Source organism: Camelina sativa, chromosome 19, assembly GCF_000633955.1.
Source record: "Camelina sativa cultivar DH55 chromosome 19, Cs, whole genome shotgun sequence".
Taxonomy (NCBI): Eukaryota; Viridiplantae; Streptophyta; class Magnoliopsida; order Brassicales; family Brassicaceae; genus Camelina; species Camelina sativa.
The window spans coordinates 25034787-25055180 of record NC_025703.1 but is presented as its reverse complement, the minus strand read 5'-3'; the positions used below and the strand labels follow the sequence as shown (position 1 = coordinate 25055180).

At 34.7% G+C, this 20394-nt stretch overlaps 2 protein-coding genes, 1 non-coding gene and 1 pseudogene across 7 annotated transcripts in view; 3 read left to right on the top strand and 1 right to left on the bottom strand.

Moving 5' to 3' along the window:
- Window positions 1-4448, top strand: part of LOC104767129 (subtilisin-like protease SBT2.5) — a 5119-nt gene extending 671 nt beyond the window's left edge. For 3 of the 4 annotated variants that reach the window (XM_010491163.2, XM_010491161.2, XM_010491160.2), the window contains 10 exons: window positions 406-605; window positions 692-836; window positions 922-1316; window positions 1421-1516; window positions 1599-1671; window positions 2383-2668; window positions 2761-3086; window positions 3171-3438; window positions 3523-3804; window positions 3887-4448. In XM_010491163.2, coding sequence (XP_010489465.1) covers window positions 439-605; window positions 692-836; window positions 922-1316; window positions 1421-1516; window positions 1599-1671; window positions 2383-2668; window positions 2761-3086; window positions 3171-3438; window positions 3523-3804; window positions 3887-4296 — 2448 coding nt within the window. In that variant the 5' untranslated portion in view covers window positions 406-438 and the 3' untranslated portion in view covers window positions 4297-4448. Of the gene's footprint in view, window positions 1-6; window positions 101-405; window positions 606-691; window positions 837-921; window positions 1317-1420; window positions 1517-1598; window positions 1672-2382; window positions 2669-2760; window positions 3087-3170; window positions 3439-3522; window positions 3805-3886 lie in introns of those variants that run through there. The other variant, XM_010491162.2, reaches the window with a different exon arrangement.
- On the bottom strand, window positions 4449-8729 carry LOC104767130. Of its 2 annotated transcripts, XM_010491166.2 has the most exons (12): window positions 8282-8729; window positions 8014-8064; window positions 7131-7611; window positions 6758-6856; window positions 6468-6568; window positions 6313-6384; window positions 6129-6219; window positions 5626-5706; window positions 5439-5501; window positions 5221-5343; window positions 5076-5114; window positions 4449-4962 (listed from the first exon to the last, which is right to left on the bottom strand). In XM_010491166.2, exons 3-12 carry the CDS (start codon window positions 7512-7514, stop codon window positions 4831-4833), a joined length of 1185 nt encoding a protein of 394 aa, XP_010489468.1. In that variant the 5' UTR covers window positions 7515-7611; window positions 8014-8064; window positions 8282-8729; the 3' UTR covers window positions 4449-4830. The 2 variants fall into 2 exon arrangements, with proteins under 2 accessions (XP_010489468.1, XP_010489466.1); XM_010491164.2 differs by lacking the exon at window positions 8014-8064.
- TRNAT-UGU lies at window positions 16761-16833 on the top strand. Its single transcript has one exon. It is a non-coding gene; the product is annotated as a tRNA-Thr (tRNA).
- LOC109130926 lies at window positions 17549-20116 on the top strand (annotated as a pseudogene).

The window sequence follows — 20394 nt, the reverse complement described above, 5'->3', positions numbered from 1 at the left end:
TTGGGGTTTTTTTTTTGCTTTTTTCTTGTTTATATAAATGGTATAAGATGGAGCTGAACTTTCTTTACTTGATTGTTGTGTTTAGGCTATTTTCTCTAGAGTAAGTTCTTTTTCTTGGGGTTGGTTGGGTTTGATTATAATGCTTTTATGTGCTTGGTTTTTGACAAATTCAAGTTAAAACAGCGAGAAAGATGAATCTCTTCCTTGCTTTTTTCTTGTGTGCTTGTTGGTGGCCTTGGAGATGATTGATTCTTGATCTCTATACAGTAGTTTTGACTATGTGTTGTCTGCATTTTGTTTAACGTTTTTGATTGAATATGTGGTTTGACTGAAGTGATAGTATTCCATTGATAGTGGTTTTTGGTTTCAGGATGCTAATGCATTCATTTGATTTTGATGCTGCAGTTTAAAGTTGGAGCTTCATTTGTGTGAACCAAAATGGATATCGGGTTGAGAATCTTTGTTGTTTCTGTGCTTATTGCTACTGTGGCAGCAGAGGTTTACATTGTGACTATGGACGGAGATCCAATTATAAGTTACAAAGGTGGAGAAAATGGTTTTGAAGCAACTGCTGTCGAATCTGATGAGAGGATTGATACATCAAGGTACTTAGATAGTTTCTCCTCTTCAATTGTATTTAAGGTACTGTGTATACATTGCTTGCTAGATTAATAATCTGTTACTGTTTTAGTGAACTGGTGACAATGTATGCTCGTCACTTAGAGAGGAAGCACGATATGATTCTTGGGATGCTCTTTGAGGAAGGATCATACAAAAAGCTATACAGCTATAAACACCTTATAAATGGATTTGCAGCTCATGTTTCTCCAGAACAGGTGAAATAATCGACTTGAGATCATTGCTAAATATATATTTCTTGAATTCATGTTCCCTTACACTATTCCACTATATATTTGGTAGGCAGAAACACTTCGTCGCGCCCCTGGTGTGAAATCTGTAGACAAAGATTGGAAAGTGAGGAGACTCACCACACATACACCAGAGTTTCTAGGACTTCCAACTGATGTTTGGCCAACTGGAGGCGGTTTTGATAGAGCAGGAGAAGACATTGTCATCGGGTTTGTTGACTCGGGGATTTATCCTCATCACCCGAGTTTTGCCTCTCACCACAGATTACCTTATGGCCCTCTTCCTCATTACAAAGGGAAATGTGAAGAAGATCCTCATACCAAGAAGAGCTTCTGCAACAGGAAGATCGTTGGAGCTCAACATTTTGCTGAAGCTGCTAAAGCGGCTGGGGCATTTAACCCGGATATCGACTATGCATCTCCAATGGATGGTGATGGGCATGGAAGGTTTGTTCCTTTATAGTTTTGTGACTTAGGGGAGATAAGACTGCATCGTTGTGTGCATGTATTCTATTGTACTAAGCAAGTCTGATTCTGCTGGATTTTCTCAGTCATACAGCAGCTATAGCAGCTGGGAATAACGGTATTCAGTTGAGGATGCATGGTTATGAATTTGGAAGAGCGAGTGGAATGGCTCCTCGTGCAAGGTAGGCAGATGTGCAAAATGTCAGTTTTATTGACAGATGTATTCTTCACGTTGGTAGGCTAAAAAAGGCTAGTTTCGTTCAGGATTGCTGTTTACAAGGCTCTTTATCGGCTTTTTGGAGGCTTTGTTGCTGATGTAGTTGCTGCCATTGATCAGGTAAGAGTAAGAACTTAAGCATAAGTTAGGAAAGACTGATCATAAAGTATCATGGAAAAATATCTCAGCTTAGATGAAATGATTTATCCTGCAGTAATTAACCTTATAACTGCTACTTTCCATGGACATTAACACTAGTTGATATTAAATGAGGTTTTCATGACAGGCTGTTCATGATGGAGTANATGGATGGTGATGGGCATGGAAGGTTTGTTCCTTTATAGTTTTGTGACTTAGGGGAGATAAGACTGCATCGTTGTGTGCATGTATTCTATTGTACTAAGCAAGTCTGATTCTGCTGGATTTTCTCAGTCATACAGCAGCTATAGCAGCTGGGAATAACGGTATTCAGTTGAGGATGCATGGTTATGAATTTGGAAGAGCGAGTGGAATGGCTCCTCGTGCAAGGTAGGCAGATGTGCAAAATGTCAGTTTTATTGACAGATGTATTCTTCACGTTGGTAGGCTAAAAAAGGCTAGTTTCGTTCAGGATTGCTGTTTACAAGGCTCTTTATCGGCTTTTTGGAGGCTTTGTTGCTGATGTAGTTGCTGCCATTGATCAGGTAAGAGTAAGAACTTAGCCTAAGTTTTAAAATCATAAAGTACCATGCATGGAAAAATATCTCAGCTTAGATGAAATGATTAACGTTATAACTGCTACTTTCCATGGACATTAACATTAGTTGATATTAAATGAGGTTTTCATGACAGGCTGTTCATGATGGAGTAGATATCCTGAGCCTCTCGGTTGGTCCAAATAGTCCTCCAACAACTACCAAGACAACGTTCTTAAATCCATTTGATGCTACACTTCTTGGTGCCGTAAAAGCTGGTGTTTTCGTTGCTCAAGCTGCTGGAAACGGAGGACCCTTTCCGAAAACTTTGGTATCATATAGTCCCTGGATAACAACTGTCGCCGCTGCAATTGATGATCGCAGATACAAAAATCATCTGACTCTTGGGAATGGGAAAATGCTTGCTGGGATGGGCTTATCTCGTAAGAATAAATAATAAATTTGTTTTTACATTTGGCATGGCACTATATATACCGAGTTTTTGTTTTGATGAACTGTTACGTGCTTTCTGCAGCACCAACTCGCCCTCATCGATTGTACACGTTGGTTTCTTCAAATGATGTTCTGCTGGACTCATCTTCTTCGAAGTATAATCCATCTGATTGCCAGAGACCAGAAGTCTTTAACAAGAAACTGGTCAAGGGAAACATTCTTCTCTGTGGATATTCTTTCAACTTTGTTGTTGGTACAGCTTCCATCAAGAAAGTTGTTGCAACCGCTAAGCATCTCGGTGCTGCTGGTTTTGTTCTTGTTGTTGAAAATGTATCTCCGGGAACCAAATTCGATCCTGTTCCTTCTGCTGTTCCAGGAATATTGATTACAGATGTGTCTAAGTCAATGGTAATGGGAGTTTCAGTTGCTTTCAGTTACTCTCCTCACAGCCTATTTTCTCAATCTGAAATGCTGTTTTGGTTTTTTTTTAAGGATTTGATCGATTACTACAACGTCAGTACATCAAGGGATTGGACAGGAAGAGTCCAAAGTTTTAATGCCAAGGGAAGTATCGGAGATGGCTTAGCACCTGTTCTTCACAAATCAGCACCTCAAGTGGCATTGTTCTCAGCTAGAGGACCCAATACCAAGGATTTCAGCTTTCAAGATGCTGATCTTCTTAAACCAGATATTCTTGCACCCGGTTATCTGATATGGGCGGCTTGGTGTCCAAATGGAACAGACGAGCCTAATTATGTTGGTAAGCTTTTCAAAGAACTAAAGCTCACATGTGGTGTGTCCTTTTGAAACGAACTATAGTTTCTTACTGTTGGATTTTGAGCAGGTGAAGGATTTGCGCTTATATCAGGAACCAGCATGGCTGCACCACACATAGCCGGGATAGCTGCGCTTGTGAAGCAGAAGCATCCTCAATGGAGCCCAGCTGCTATCAAATCAGCTTTGATGACAACCTCAACAGTCATAGATAGAGCAGGAAGGCTTCTTCAGGCGCAGCAATATTCAGACACTGAGGCTGTAACACTTGTTAAGGCTACTCCTTTCGATTATGGAAGTGGTCATGTCAATCCAAGTGCTGCTCTAGATCCTGGTCTTATCTTTGATGCAGGTATCGTTGCTATGTCTCATCAATGATAGACCAAAGATCTTTGATCTTCTGGTTGATAAGACTAATTGATTTTCTCTTGTAGGGTATGAGGACTATTTAGGATTCTTGTGCACAACCCCTGGGATCAGTGCCCATGAGATAAGAAACTACACAAACACACGCTGTAACTACGACATGAAACATCCTTCAAATTTCAATGCACCATCTATCGCAGTTTCTCATCTCGTGGGGACCCAAACCGTAACAAGGAGAGTGACGAATGTGGCAGAAGTAGAAGAAACATACACAATATCAGCTAGGATGCAGCCTTCCATCGCCATCGAAGTGAACCCACCAGCAATGACACTCAGACCAGGCGCTTCTAGAACTTTCTCAGTCACTATGACCGTGAGATCGGTTTCTGGAGTATACAGCTTCGGGGAGGTGAAATTGAAAGGTAGCCGAGGGCATAAGGTGAGGCTTCCAGTGGTGGCTCTAGGACATCGGCGATGAACAAATCTTGTGGGTGTTGTAATATTATTTTTTTGTAATATGCAGTAATAAGAGGGTAGTTCTAGAGAATTGTGTCTGTTTAAAAAAAAGAAGGGGAAAATGCTTTATAGCAGCTTGTATAATTAGTTATTGATATAAAAACTCCATTAATATGTCAAATGCCCAGCTTAAAACTGTATAAACCTCATGCCTTGTTTTTTCATTTCATTTTCAACAAAAGAGGAGAAACACAAAACGCACTCTGAAAATTCTATAGCAAACTATGAGATGTACTGAAAACAGATGAGTTAAAAATGTCCCAACGTCCCCAACCAAATGAAAAAGAAACCCCAAACACTTTCTAAGCTTCTCCAGATCACACGATTTTCTCAGCTCTTTAGGACTTCGAAGCGAGTAACAGCTTCTAGGGGTTCCATGTTTCAAGTTTTAATTTGATTCATGTGTGTAAACTGAACGTTGGTCAAAGAATCCGAGTCAAAAGAATACCTCCTTTGCATTGGATTTCATCAATCAATCAAAATTGTTCGTGGCTCCCTATGCTATGCTTGTGTAGTTTGGGAAGAGGTCGATCAACTTATCGAGAGTATCAGCGTGAAACTTTCTTCCAAAGAGATAGCAAGGTCTTTTGATCCCATTCCACATGCAATGCGTCCATGATGCTATTCCCTATATTTGCAGGCATTTAAAAAAAGGTAGATTATCATCTCGGTAAAGGAGGAAAAAGCCAGAAAATTTGTAACTAATCAAAAGTGAAGATGACTTGGTTTTAAAGTGTGTACCGTTCCTTCACTTGTAACGCGTGCCACTGCGTCAATGGACTGTAAATGGATTAAAAATGTACACCAATTAGTTTATCACAATGGAAGCAAGCAAGGGAATTGTCAAGGTAGATTCTAAGAGATCATAGCGGTTTAGTGATGATACCGTGATGTTCTTAATTAACTCGAGTGTGATATCTTCAGGCATGTATTTTCTTGGATGCCACTTTTTCTCAGACCAATCAACATATGTCACTGTCCAGTTAGCAATGCCAGTAGGATCAAGCATCTGCAAAGTTTATCAGACCAAAGTATATTATGGATAAAGAAATTACTAAAACAACAAACATTTTCATTTTAGCAAGAGTCAAAATGGATTCTCACATGGAAGAATGTTGGCAGATAGTGTTCATCTGCGATGCAGTTCTTGTTGCTCTCTACACCTGGCTGAAGAAAAAATATAACCGTCCTATTTAACATGTGTTTTTTCAATGTATCTAGAAAGTAACACCTCTATAAAATCGACAAAAAGGTAATAAAACATCTATTTTGAAGGTGAGGTCGTACTCACCCCACAGAAATCCCGGAATTTAGAGTAGTAAAGACTGTCTGCCATAGTTATTACAGCATGCTGACGCTTCATGGAAAACCACTGCACGGATATGGAGATAATTGAGTAAGTGATGAGTGAGAACTTGTTGAAAAACTCTCTCATGGCGATTTTTGTAGCATCAGTTGATCAAAATGCTTTCCCACTAACAACGGATGGAACAAATATGCAGAACAATGTGTTTAATTGATGATATTAATACTAGGGTGGTAGCAAATAATCACTCGCAAGGGAAAATTTGGACGTGAAGAGAATCAAGTTCCTATACACTAAGGTAATATGCATACTCTGTTGCTATAATTAGTCCACAAAGTATTCTCGTTAAAACCTTGTTGTTTTATCAATTGATTCAAACAATGACACAGAATTGGCCCCTTCTATTCGAGTCTTTGTATTTTGCTGATCTCGCATATATTTTCAGAGTACGAGCAAGCACAATACTGGATCAGTAAAATATTTTTTACCTGTGCACCCTTTCGAAAATCTTCCTTCGGAATTTCCGGCAACATGTGATCCATATGCCTACCTTTTCCATGTGGACCAGGGTCGTCAAAGCTGAAGAATAATAGAGTATATCTTATATGAAGAAATCTGGAAAAATGTGTAGTTATTGTTCTCAAATCTCATCAACTTGAAAAAAATCTTTACCAGTCAACGTAGCTGACATTGCTGTACATCATATAGTTGTACATATATTCAAAACTTCGTAGTGGCACACAACTGCAAAACCAGAAACACTCAAATTGGTTAGGGGAACCTCAGAATACTCAGTAAGAAGAGAAATAAAGTTTCCAGGAGATTACCTATCAGAGAGTAAAACAAATTGCTGATTCTCAGAATCTCTAAGAGCAGTAGTCAGCAAACGTCTCTCAGCATCAATCATCGATATTCTACCCCAGACCACCTTCAGAAAACATATATGATTCTTTTACTATAATCATGAAATTCATTAATAGGAGTAAGAGAAATTTATGTAACATCCACCAACTAAATGTAATCATTCCAGAACTATGGTTTTTTCTCTTCATGACCGTGAAGAGGGATGACATGGTATCTACAATTATACACATCAAACATAGAGAAAGAGACATACCTCGTCACTTCGTGTCTCACGGTTAAGAAAGTAGCGACTGGTGTGAACCGGAGTATCTTTTGATGCATGAATATAAACAGAGAATTTCCCTTCATGACCCTGTGAGGAGAGGTAAAAGCACAAAATCGTTAGTGAAAGAAATAAGTCAAAGAAAATCAAATAAACATAAAGATACTCAGATTATTGCAAGCTTTCATAATGCACAGCTAAGTATTCTTCCGCATAAACATGCTGCATCGAAGTTGTCAAACGATTTTCCAGACAAAGACTACAATTTTGATGAATTGCCAAACATCATAAATGGCCAGCTTAAACTCAAAAGAGTACATTGTACATTTTATAATCTTAGCCCGAGGGAAGAGATGAAGTCTACCTGAAAAAAGAGGTCCCATAGCTTTTCGAAAGGCAATGTACCGGGAGTTAAGAACATAAAAGCAATTTTAGACCGCTTTGTTATAACACGAGGGGAGCTCAATATTTCCCTAATCACTACACGAGCTGCAATCTCGTCATCCGAATATTCCCTCAGTGACGGTGGAAGCCAATCAGTCAATCCCTTGCACCCGTTAGACGAAAACATATAACAAGCCGCTCTTCTGTGACGAGGGAACATGAACGCACCAATTAAAAACATTGCTATCAGTGAAAGCACCGCGATGATCCATACTAGCTTCCTTGTAGGAGCACGGTGGCGAGCCCCAGGCAAAGACTGCAGATAATTTATTCTGCCTAGACGCCACCCCTTAATTGCCTTCATCTCATAAAAACCTCTATTGCATACTGCAACACCTCAACCTCAAATATCCTTTAACCCACTGATAAAATTCCACTTGGCAGCTAGAACCAGTCGAAACCTACAAATTACATGTGAAAACCCAAATTTGAATATCAGATATCTATAAGAGCAGACATTGAGTAAACGATAGAAGAGCTTAAGATACAACTCTGAAAAAGACTAAATCAGATAAAAAAATTGAAAATTACTCTCAAATCAATCGTCTCTAAAACAAAAGGAATGTCATACAAATATGTCTCACATCAGAAGTGTAAAAGTCAAGTTGACAAGCTAGATTCAAGTATTCAACAACACAATTTCACCATTATAGTTGAAGAAACTTGTCACGATCCAACATAAAAGATAGAAGAATCAAACATCCACAGGGAAATAAATTGACAATTTCAAACTTGTACAACAAATAAATAAAAAGTCTTATCTATATCTAAAACCAAGAAAAGTCAAAACCATCACCACTCACCACAGCTTCTCTAATAGCCAATTCAAAAGCAAACCATCACCACGAACATTGCTTCAAAGCAAAACATCCTCAGTCAACACGAATGTTCCCCAAATCACAGAAATTACCAGATACAGGAACGAGATCAAAAACGAAATCGAAATTATCAAAGTCCGGTTGCGTTTTCAATTAGAGTTTCCAAATCCGAAACCAAATCGGATCCCACAAAATCCTAAATCCAGACTCATCTACGCATAAACGAACACACACAAAGCCGAGAAAATGTAACCTGAACGGAATCGGATCCTAGAGGCGGCGAGAGCTCCCGTCTTTCGCGAGCTTGTTTTGTCCTCCACCCCAAAGATCTAGAAGATGATTATCAAAGCTCTCAGCGAACGAACAACTGAGAGCTACGCAAGTTACAGAAACCTTAATATTAAAAAAAAATCTCTCAGAGTATTGAGTATCGATATCTATGCACGCATTTGAAACGTTTCCTTTTAGGTAAAATCTCAATTTCTTCTATAAGTGTTTCCCCCTTCGCGATTTCGTTTCTTCTTCTGATCTCTCTCTCTCTCTCTCTCTCTCTCTCTCTTTGTTTCTTCTGTTTCTCGCTCTCTACAATAATGAAATTATCTGTACACAGACGACGAAGAAGTCGAAGAACGAAGGATGAAGAAGAAGACTCTTCGGTTCAAAGACAGAAGTAAATATTTTTTTTTTGAGGTAGAGAGAGAGAGAGAGACTAATATTTTATTTTACAAATATTTATAAATTATGTTATAGCATTAACGTGTAATTTTATAATTGGCTACTTGTAATTGTGTTTTTACTTCATACCATATGAAAAACCCACGCGCTTTGAGAAGAGTAAAAGACTATGCGTGCCGTTGATGGAAACTTTATAATAAACCTTTGGTTAGTTTGGTTCGGTTTAGATTTATTGAGTTTTGGTTGGGTTTAGTTCGGTTCGATTTGAAAAACTACCAATATTAAGTCGAGATTTTTACAATTTTGAGTCGTTCGGTTCGGTTGTAGATAATTCGAGTTCGGTTCGAATTTTACGTTGAAGAGTTTTTAATCCGGTTTTAAGTCGAGATCGATTTGTTGGGTTGGTCAATTTGATGTCCCGTCAAAGGAACGCATGTTAGATTTTTTTTTTCTTCCAGCGTAGATGTTTTTGTCCTGATTTAATTTTTCTAAAAAAATTCAAAAGTCTAAAAGGCTGTAACTCTTTACTTAATTATTTTAGGGTGTATGAATATCATTATATCACTAACGAATCTATTAATTTTCTTTTGGCTAGTTAAAAGGAAAAATATACAAATTTTTTTTATATTAAATATGAATTTTCATTGTATTTAAATCATTAATTATTTATTAAATAAAACATGTACGTGTAACTAAATTTTTTAAATTTTGTGTAAAATGAGTCAAAATAACTTTTGTGAAGTAATAAGCCTTGTCCCCTTGTGTGGATTGTTTAGTTTACATGTTCTCATGATTTTTTTATCATATTTTCTTAAACTAGTGGGCATTGACTTTGACTTATTTTTCTGTTTTTATATAAAATTGTAAGCAAAAAAGAAAATATCATTTTTATTCAGTTATTAGGTGTAGATTCAAATTTCAAAAGCAAACTATATATTGCAGTAGACTCAAATATTTTTTCATGTTTTTAAAGCCCATTTGTGATTATTATGTGTATTATAAACTAGATCATCTACTACTACATATGATAGATACTGTTTTAAATAAAGTTACCTAGAAATTTTTTTATCTACTTATTATATGCTCTCCGGCTCTATTTCTTGATAAAAAATAGTAATAATAATAATTTGCTCTTGACATAACTTAAAGCAAGAACAAAGTAAAGATCGTGCCACCCATTTACTCCCCAGTTCCCACGACAGTGCCACTCTATTTTTATTTGTTCACGTATATAGATAGACAAATCCCACGAATATTTGAATCAAAATCGTGATATTATGCAGAAAATTTGATGGTGTAAACATACTTTTATCCACATAACATATAAACACAATATTTTTTCTAACCAAATAGTTATACAAACAAAAAAAAGAAGTCGTTAATCGAAAAGTCTAACGTATACTAAGTCAAGTCAACGGTCTACACTCTACACACAAATATAAAGGCATGACCAAAATCAAATAGAAACCGTATTTTGGACAATAATTAGACTGTATCTAAACCATAACAGAATCTTAATCGGATAAAACGGCTAAAAATCTTAATCTTTAATCATAATTATATATTTAAATTATATTAACTTTAACCGTTATTTAATTGTAATAATATTAAAATTGTTGGTTAACCGTATAGTTAAACCGTAATTTTTTTAACTGTAACCGTGTTTAAAATATAATAAAACATACGAATAATTATAGAAATATGAGTACACTAAAATAATGTATCAATTAAAAATAAATAATGTCAACCATATTATATCATCAATTAATATTAACCGTATCATATTATCAAATAAACATAACCGTATATAATCATAACCGTTTTAACCAGAATCGTATTCAACCGTTTAACCATTTAATAAACAGTTATGGTTAAATGTTAAACAAAACTTCTAACTATAACCAAAACTTCTAACTGTACCATGTTATCAAATAAACTTAACCGTATATAATCATAACCGTTTTAACCAAAACCGTATTTAACCGTTTAATAAGCAGTTATGATTAAATGCTAAACAAAATTTCTAACCATAACCAGTGGTTAATAAACCGTAACCATTGTCATTACCCTACTCGAATTATTTAATTTCTAAGTACTTTGATCCACACCACTTCTTTAGTGTGTTGCTCTCATGTATTCAGATTCCATCGTATATTCCAAGTTTTTAAAGTGTAATTTTACCAAGATTCTTAATAATTTTGAACAATTCAGCTTTAATTTTATTATCCAATGATTTATCTTTAGATATAGCCAAATAGATGTGCCAAACTAAAAAGTATCGCTTTATTACTTTTTTTTCCTTTTTTGGCAACTATTGCTTTATAATAAAGCAGTATCATCTTTTTTAATTAAATAGAGAAAGAATTCGTTATAAAGAAATATAAATACACATAATGCATGTATTGGAAAGAAAACATATACAGTACTTGTAGTGAATGTTTGTAGAAGAATCATTATTATGGGTCAAGTGATTTATTGAATATCCAAGCATCTCGTAATTGTAAGATTTTGATTGTTTGATCATTATATAAAATGGTAACAGCATGTACGTATAACTCTCTTTTTTGTGTGCTTAAAGCATGTCTAATCAAAGTTGTAGGTTATAAATTTATAATCACAGCTCAGACATGTCCATGTGAAATAACGATGCGGTTCATCTCTTTAAAACTAATTTAAACTTTATACGAGATCCGATTGTTTGATTCAACGTGTTGTTTAATAGCTAACCATGTGACTCATAAGCTTACTCAGTGTTATTAATTGAAATCTTAATTAATCTTACCTACTAAAATATAACATTTTCTTCAAAAAAATAATCAAAAATTTAGAAATCTGATATATACCAACCAATCAAAATTTATGCATGGGACAAAATATTGTATCTAAAATCTTAAAGGAAGCATATAGAAATATTCACTTTGATGTACTCTATACAAGTTAACTTTCAAAATTTGACATTAATTTACCTTAATCTTAGTCAAAAAAGTAAACAAAAATAATATACAAAGCACAACTTTATATTAGTCGATAACATATTATTTGGAAATTTAATTAAAATATTAATAATTTTTGAGTAATACATTTTTTTTCCACAAGATATTACTTTATTCTTTTTGAGAATTATCAATACAAAGAGAATCTCGAAGCCATGCCAGCTGAGTTACAGACTCAGAGTAAAAAATGTTTTCAAGACAACCATATTTTGCTAAGTTATGGGCAGCTCTATTACACTCTCTTTTTGTAAAATGAAAAGAAGCTGAAATTCAGTAGTGAATATCTTGAGTCAGGTTTGTTAGAGCTCTTCTGAAAACCATTGACAATTTTGATAAGATTCTCACAGTCTCATTCGAAAAGGACAGTTGTGTATCCTTTAATCCATGATTTTTGCAAATCAACTAGCAAGGCTTTTGTTTCTACTTTAAGTGGAGTTCCAGCATGACCTAAAAACGTTGAACCCCAGACAAGGGGTGTACTGATATGGTTTCGAATTATCCAGCCACCAGTTGCCTAAAGATTAATCGTATCAAAATCTACATCAAAGTTGCATTTCACCGAAGATTGGGGAGGAGCTGTCCACCGATGTGTTCGGTGATTAGAAAGTTCTCGAGGATTCGTCTTGTTTATCATAATATTAATCCATTCTTGTGTTTCAGCTTGATCTTGTAAAACAGTTTTAAAAGCACTTTCTCTATAATTGTTAAAGATTGTGTTGTTTTTGGCCTTCCAAATACGCCAAAGAAGCCAAAAAGGTTGTAAAGCATCATGAGAGGAGATGTCCAGTCGAGATGAATAAGTTATGAGTGTAGAAATGTTTTCCTCCGCATCATCAGATAGTTGACTCCAATTAAGAGAGGAAGTATTGGCTAATCGCCAAACTAAAATGGCAAAAAGACAGGTAAATAAAGCATGGTTTATAACTCATCATCCTTTCTGCATCGGGAACATGTCGAATCAATATTCATGCCTCTGGTACGTAGTCTTATAGTAGTAGGCAAGGCTAGGGATATGGTATGCCAGAGAAAATATTTGATCTTTGGCATTATGCGTAGTTTCCATATTTTATTCTTTAGTTCAACAGACCCATGTGGGATGTTAGGATGAGGATTATCATCAGTAGGATCATGAGTTAGAAACCAATAACTTGATCTGACTGTGTAATCTCCAGAGAATGTGTAGTTCCAAATTAATTGATCTGACTTATTTTCCATTGGGAGGTAGATGTTTTTAATGATCTATTGGTCTTCTATGGCAAAGTAGAGAGTTTATGCATATCCCATGAACGGTGAGCTCCTTGTTTGACTATCAAATCTTGTAAAAGAAAAGAATCTTGTGAGGCCATTTTGGACATCGACATGGCGGATGGGAGTTAACAATGTTATCTATGCCTGAACGAATTGTTTGTCTATTTCCAACAATAAATCTTGATCTTTTTTCCAGGAGATCTACTCCTGCTAAGAGTGATGACCAACCTTAAGATTGGTTATTGTGATACATTTAAACTGAAAACTTACGATAAATTGTAGCCTAAATAAAAAAAAAAACTAAAATAAGAAATTGAAGTAACGAATTTTTAGAGAATATAAAATGAAATTAATGTATATATGGATTTTTGTATTTACGAGAACCTAAATCTTCAAACTGAGAAAGAGTTCTCTCTTGACCACCTGATGTTTGTGTTAGCATAATTAAACCAACAAAAAAAAATGTTCGTGTTAGCATCAATGCATCCATGTCGAACATAATCTTTGACGAAACGAAATATCATCACTGGTTGGTTATATTGGCACAACCATGTCTAATATGATCACTCTCCTTTCATTGGAAGACTCTTCCAGCAATTTTTTAGAATTTTTATACAATCTTCGTCCACCCGATCATGTAGTATCCACTGATTTTAGTTTACAAAAAGAAAAAAACTCTCGCATAATTAGGTTTGACTTTGAAATTATATACTTGTTAAAGATTAAAACAAAATTGTTATAATCCACATGATGTGTTATGTAAATCTTACTTTGAAAAAGCTCGCACCGCCTTTTGGAACTTCTACAAAAATATCTCCAGCGGAATGTTCCACACCTATAATTTGATTTACGTTAAAATAGTAAAAAAAAAATGGTTCATATATGATATCGAAACCAGAACTTTAAAAAAAAAAAAAAGTTACTAAATTTGTCAAATTTGTTTTGTACCAGGAATAAAAGGAGCAAGAGCTAAACCTGGAGCAAGGTCGAAATTGATGCCTCTGATATGAGAATACTTTGACGTAATTAAACTTATTATGGTGTCAAGTCCTCCTCCCACATCCACCAACGTGTTTTACATCTTCAAACCTTTTGTAAACTTTTAGAACCTTCTTCATTTTTTTTTGGTGGGGGAGAGGACCGCCAAAGGCAACCACCCTCAATTTATTGAACTAGAAATAAAATTACATTCGGACAGAACGTACATACACGCCGTTCTACCGATATCATCCAAAACAAAATGATTAACAACATCCAGCTGAGCATCAAATAAATGAAAATCTAATGGAAGAGAGAAAGCATAGTTAGCTAACCTGTCCGCCAGACGGTTAATCTTTCTATACATGTGAAAAACGTGAGAAGTACAGATTATCCAGTCTCTGAAAAGAAAGCCATAGCACAGTCGTACTAGGAAAGACAAGGGATGCAAATCTTGAATTCCTGTCCTAAAAAAATCAACAACCATCTCCGAGTCTATCTCCAGCTCGAGACGCGTACACCCTCTCTCCCAGGCTATACACAAACCATAATAGATTCCCCACAACTCCACGAGAGGTGCTGAACATAACCACAATCAACCAAACAGCGGAAAATAATCAACAAGATAACTTTAAACCAATGACTAATAAATAATAAACCAATAACCAATAATTTAATCTAACAGAGTCATAAAACATAAAACCAGTAACCTAGCAATGTTCTAATGATCCAACTCTACCAACCTAACAGAAGTCAGACCACAAACAGCGAGCCACTAGAACATCCTCCTCTTCATCGCCTTGATTCCACGATCACACTTTGCCTTTACATGCATCGCAACACATATGAGATACGTCAGTATTTTATAAACACTCAGTGAGGCAATCCTTTCATCTACTAGACTATACACATAAGCAATTTAGATATCTCTAACCATCAAACAACAATCAATAACCAAACAACAAACCAGACAACTGCATCGGCCGACACCAACCCATGAATCGACCAACACCAACTAGGGTCGCATCAACCGACACTCACACTGCATCGATCGACGCATGCTCGACATTGCACGAAATCCCTAATTGCATCGACCGACGCCTCCATATGGCATCGACCAATGCTCCTAGGTCAAATTGCATCCTCACATTGCATCGACTTTAGTAATGGTGACACAAGGATTTACAGTCCTTTGCAATTAAGCTATGTCTACCATTAGTAACTGAAGGATCATTATGATATGACACAGGATTTAGAGTCCCCTGCTGTTAAGCTATGTCTACCATTACCGAAGTATCATCTACTGAAGTATTAGTATCATTTTAATATATGACTTAGGTCTATGTCAAGGAAAAGAAACTCCAAAGTAGTAAATTCAAAAAGTTTTGGACCGGGAATTTCTTGGATCTTCTAAATAAAAGAAGACTTTCTAAGTTTTAAAATGAAAAATGATATAGATTCTATCTAATTCAAATAAATAATAACGAAAAAAAAGTAAGGTGTCAACCTTTTCGGGGAGTAGAGCTGGGGATAGAGGGACTTGAACCCTCACGATTTTAAAAGTCAACGGATTTTCATCTTACTATAAATTTCATTGTTGTCAGTATTGACATGTAAAATGGGACTCTATCTTTATTCTCGTCCGATTAATAAGTTCCATCAAGGATCTATCAGACTATGAATTGAATCGTTTGATCAATAAATATTATTTATTAAACTTCGAATTAATTCACAACATTTCGATTTTGTTTATAAAAAAAAAGAAATCGAGATTCAGGTCGTCATTTTTGAGATCGTTTTGTGTTACCTAATTTTATACAACATAGGTTTTTCTCCTTCATCTTTTTTTATTTGAAGTTTCGATCGAAGGATTCCTTTATCAACACAAGGTAGTGAACTCCATTTGTTAGAACAGCTTCCATTGAGTCTCTGCACCTATCCCTTTTTTCTCGCTTTGGAAACTCCGGTTTGTTCGCGTAAACCAGGATTTGGCTCAGGATTGCCCATTGTTAATTCCAGGGTTTCTCTGAATTTGAAAGTTATCACTTAGTAGGTTTCCATACCAAGGCTCAATCCAATTAAGTCCGTAGCGTCTACCAATTCCGCCATATCCCCCTTTTTAGGATCTCATTATGCTATGCTGTCTTTCCGTTTTTTCTTATGCCGAAACCTTGGGATTCATTACATTATAGATACTTATTTTATGTCTTTGTTATCTTCTTTCATTTTTTTGAGCCCCATTCATATTGATTTAGTCTAATCAACAAAGATTCTATCATTTTTGTATTTGCAATTCAATATGGTTATATATTACATAACATATATATGTTCTTCCTTTTCTCATCGTTGTCTTAAATTTTAAGAAATAGTCGAACGGTCGATTCTTTTTCTTTTTTTTTTTTTTTACTTTCATGAAAAGAAAGTTATTATTGAAACTTAGAATTGTACAATGTACAATGGAAAAAAAAATGAGAAGTCTACTTCGTAAATTTGAAATTCTAATAATTCTATACTATATAGATAATAGATAGAAATAGATAGAATAGATAGAAAAAAAAAAAAAGATTTCTGATCTAATTAAGATTTTCTTATTTAGAAACTAATGAAATTAAAATTTGAAAGTCAATATACTGCTATATTCTATTAATTAAGGTAAGGTTATGTTTTATTTATTTAATGATAGTCACTATTTATTTGAGCTATATTCTGTTCTAGAATATATAGAATATGATTAATTCTAAATAGATAAGGAAAAATATTATAAAATATTATATAGAATAGTTAATTGATATGATCTAGTAGTTTAGTGAATTTGTATGCATGCTCAATTTTATTTGAGCCCGCTTAGCTCAGAGGTTAGAGCATCGCATTTGTAATGCGATGGTCATCGGTTCGATTCCGATAGCCGGCTTTTCCATATTTTTTCGTTTTTTTACATGATTTTTAATGTACTTTCAAAATCAAAGAAGATTGAAAAGACTTCTTGGACCTTTTTCCAAGAGTTACCACTCCATTTATATTATGTCATATAAACTTCCATATAGGAATATATATTGGGTAAAAGAGTTCGATCTTTGCAAAATAAATCAAGAAAATAAAGGAAAATTTTTGTGATTTATTTGATTTATATATATTGTATATACAATAAAAAAAATCTGTATATTGAGAGAATATATCTTCTTACTCTTTGTATTCCAATAGTTTATTGGAGTGTATTTCACGTCATTTATCATTATCATTTAGTTCAGTTTTAATTTTATTTAGTTTTGTACAATTTCAATAAAAAAAGGAGTCTTTATGTCACGTTACCGAGGGCCTCGTTTTAAAAAAATACGACGTCTGGGGGCTTTACCGGGACTAACTAGTAAAAGGCCTAAGGCAAGAAGCGATCTTAGAAACCAATCATGCCCTGTAAAAAAAAACTCAATATCGTATTCGTTTAGAAGAAAAACAAAAATTGTGTTTTCATTATGGTCTTACAGAACACCAATTACTTAAATATATGCGTATCGCCGGAAAAGCCAAGGGGTCAACAGGTCAAGTTTTACTACAATTACTTGAAATGCGTTTGGATAACATCCTTTTTCGATTGGGTATGGCTTTGACTATTCCTCAAGCGTGCCAATTAGTTAACCATGGACATATTTTAGTTAATGGCCGTATAGTTGATATACCAAGTTATCGCTGCAAACCCCGAGATATTATTACAGTGAAGGATGAACAAAACTCTAGAACTTTGGTTCAAAATCTTCTTGATTCATCTGCCCCTGAAGAATTGCCAAACCATCTGACTCTTCACACATTCCAATATGAAGGGTTAGTCAATCAAATAATAGATAGGAAATGCGTCGGTTTGAAAATAAATGAATTGCTTGTCGTAGAATATTACTCTCGACAGACTTAATAAACCTAACTTAAGTAAAAAAAAAATTACTAAAAACAAGAGTTCGGACAACTCCCCTTTGCCGTTAAAAATAAAAAGGCACAAGGTAAGGGATTTTGTCGAGGAATCTTTTTCCTATTCATGTATCATAGATTGGTAGGGGGATTTGGATCCCTTGTTTGCTCTTCCCAGCATTTTCCATATGAAAGAAATTAGGAGTAGAGAATCTATTTCAAAATCAAAACAAGGTAGATTTTATATCTATTCTTTTTTATTGGATTTGATACATTGTGGTCAATCACGTAAGATTGGTGAATTAGTTGAAAGTAAGGAAAGAGAGGGATTCGAACCCTCGGTAAACAAAAGTCTACATAACAGTTCCAATGTTACGCCTTCAACCACTCGGCCATCTCTCCGACATCAGGATTATGACTGAGTATCTGGGTGAATAGCGAGTTATTCATCGTTTTTTAGATTATGGTTAATAGATACCTCGGAAAAATTGGAAGTAGATAGAAGGTGTTTTTTTATGAGTCCGCTTTTATGTTAGTTCGTACTATACAATTCCTTTGTTTGTGAGAAAATTTTCTCACAAAAGAAAAGGTAAAGGAAATAAAAAGAGTTAGAGAATGGATTACTACCTATGCCAAGATCGCGTATAAATGGAAATTTTATTGATAAAACCTTTACAATTGTAGCCGATATCTTATTACGAGTCATTCCGACAACTTCCGGAGAAAAAGAGGCTTTTACTTATTACAGAGATGGTGCGATTTGATTATCATTATTATTCTTTTTTTTCTCGCCGATTTGGATTGGAATAGAAAGAAAAACAAGTATTGAAAAAAAATCTACGCTTTTGAAGGTGAAGTTTATAATATAAAAAACAATCCCTTCTGTCATGTATCCACGATTAATGCAGCCTTAGATGCTTCAATTGTGAAAGTATTGAGCAAAAGGTTTTTACCTATGGTTCCCGTATTACAGATCAATCCTACTACACTAATACAATATACGAATAGGAGGCATAGGGGAAGAAGCACTACGCCGAGAAATCAACAACACAAAAACTTTCTTCAAAATGATTCCCTTTCTTCTTCTTCTTTGGGATTGGGACTAATTAAATTAAAATGGTTGGAACAATAAACATCCATCTCGTTCGTACTTTGGATACCCGTATAACCATTTAAGACTGTTGAAGTGACTCATTCCTGGAAATTTAGGGGCGTTGAGAACAAAGAAATTTTGAGAGTTTCCTTTTTTATTTTTATCTAGCATGAACCCACTTGGTAGTAAGAAAAGATCTTTTGCAAGAAGGTTGGCTAGGGATTTCTTGTAAAAACATTAGCCCCGCTTAGTTCATAATGACATCACATTTTTACATATATTATTTTCATTATGCACCTAAAGGAGGAGCCGTATGAGATGAAAGTCTCACATACGGTTCTGAAACGGAGAATTCGTTAAAGCGAATGACGACCGTAACGGATGTCGGCTCAATCTGAAGGAAATTATGCGGAAGCATTACAGAATTATTACGAAGCTATGCGACTAGAAATTGACCCCTATGATCGAAGTTATATACTCTATAATATAGGCCTTATCCACACAAGTAATGGGGAACATACCAAAGCTTTAGAATATTATTTTCGGGCATTAGAACGAAACCCCTTTTTACCACAAGCTTTTAATAATATGGCTGTGATCTGTCATTACGTGCGACTATCTCCACTATAGAAAAAAAGAACGAACAACTAGTCAATGAAATACTAGAAACACAAAAAAGGGCTTTCTACATAAGCGCGTCGTCCAAAACGATTTTTTATCAGCTGTAGCAAATAAATAAACTTCATTGATCGAAATATGAAGTGAAGACTAGATATGCCTAAATACTTTCTTCTATGGATAAAAAAAGATTTAATTGATAGAGGAAGCACCGTAAAGATCAATTGGAAAGGTTAAGGTTTTGGACCGATACAACAAGAGCTGTTTATTTATATCATAATATGATATAAATCTTAGGAATCTACTTATGTAATAGAGTGGATCCCCTAAGGTATTGAGCAGCGGTGTAGCATCAGATCCTAAAGACAGTAAGTCTTTTTCTTTTTTATGAAGTATGAAAAAGTCTTTTTCAAAGATTCTATATAAATTTTTATATGAAAGCGGGATAGTTACCTTTCAGAAAATTCTAATATCTAATAACAGTGGACATGCCTTTTTTTCTGAAGGTAGGAGAAAAGATAAAACTTATTATATTAATTAATATATTAATTAAATCAAAATGAAAGTTTGAAACTCATGTAATTACTCTCTTNAATCATATAAATTAATAAATTAATATAAATTAATAAATACATCAGTTATTAAGTGAAGTAGATTTATAGATTTGTGTTAATATTTAGTAAGTGATGTAGATGATCTAGATTTACATCAATTATAATGAAATGATGTACAAATCAATAACAATATCAATTATTATAACTGATATTAAGATATAATTTTTATATCAATTACTAAAAGGTAATTTAAAATAATATCACTTAGTTTTGTGATACAATACAATCATTGGCAAAAGCTTTGTAAGAT

Excerpts from the sequence above, each read along its gene's own strand:
- LOC104767130 (XM_010491166.2), bottom strand. The coding sequence starts at position 7,514 with ATGAAGGCAATTAAGGGGTGGCGTCTAGGCAGAATAAATTATCTGCAG. Across the intron at positions 5,707-6,128 it reads ATTTTCGAAAGGGTGCACAG|TGGTTTTCCATGAAGCGTCA; the intron begins GTAAAAAATATT and ends ATATCCGTGCAG. Across the intron at positions 4,963-5,075 it reads GCGTTACAAGTGAAGGAACG|GGAATAGCATCATGGACGCA; the intron begins GTACACACTTTA and ends CTGCAAATATAG.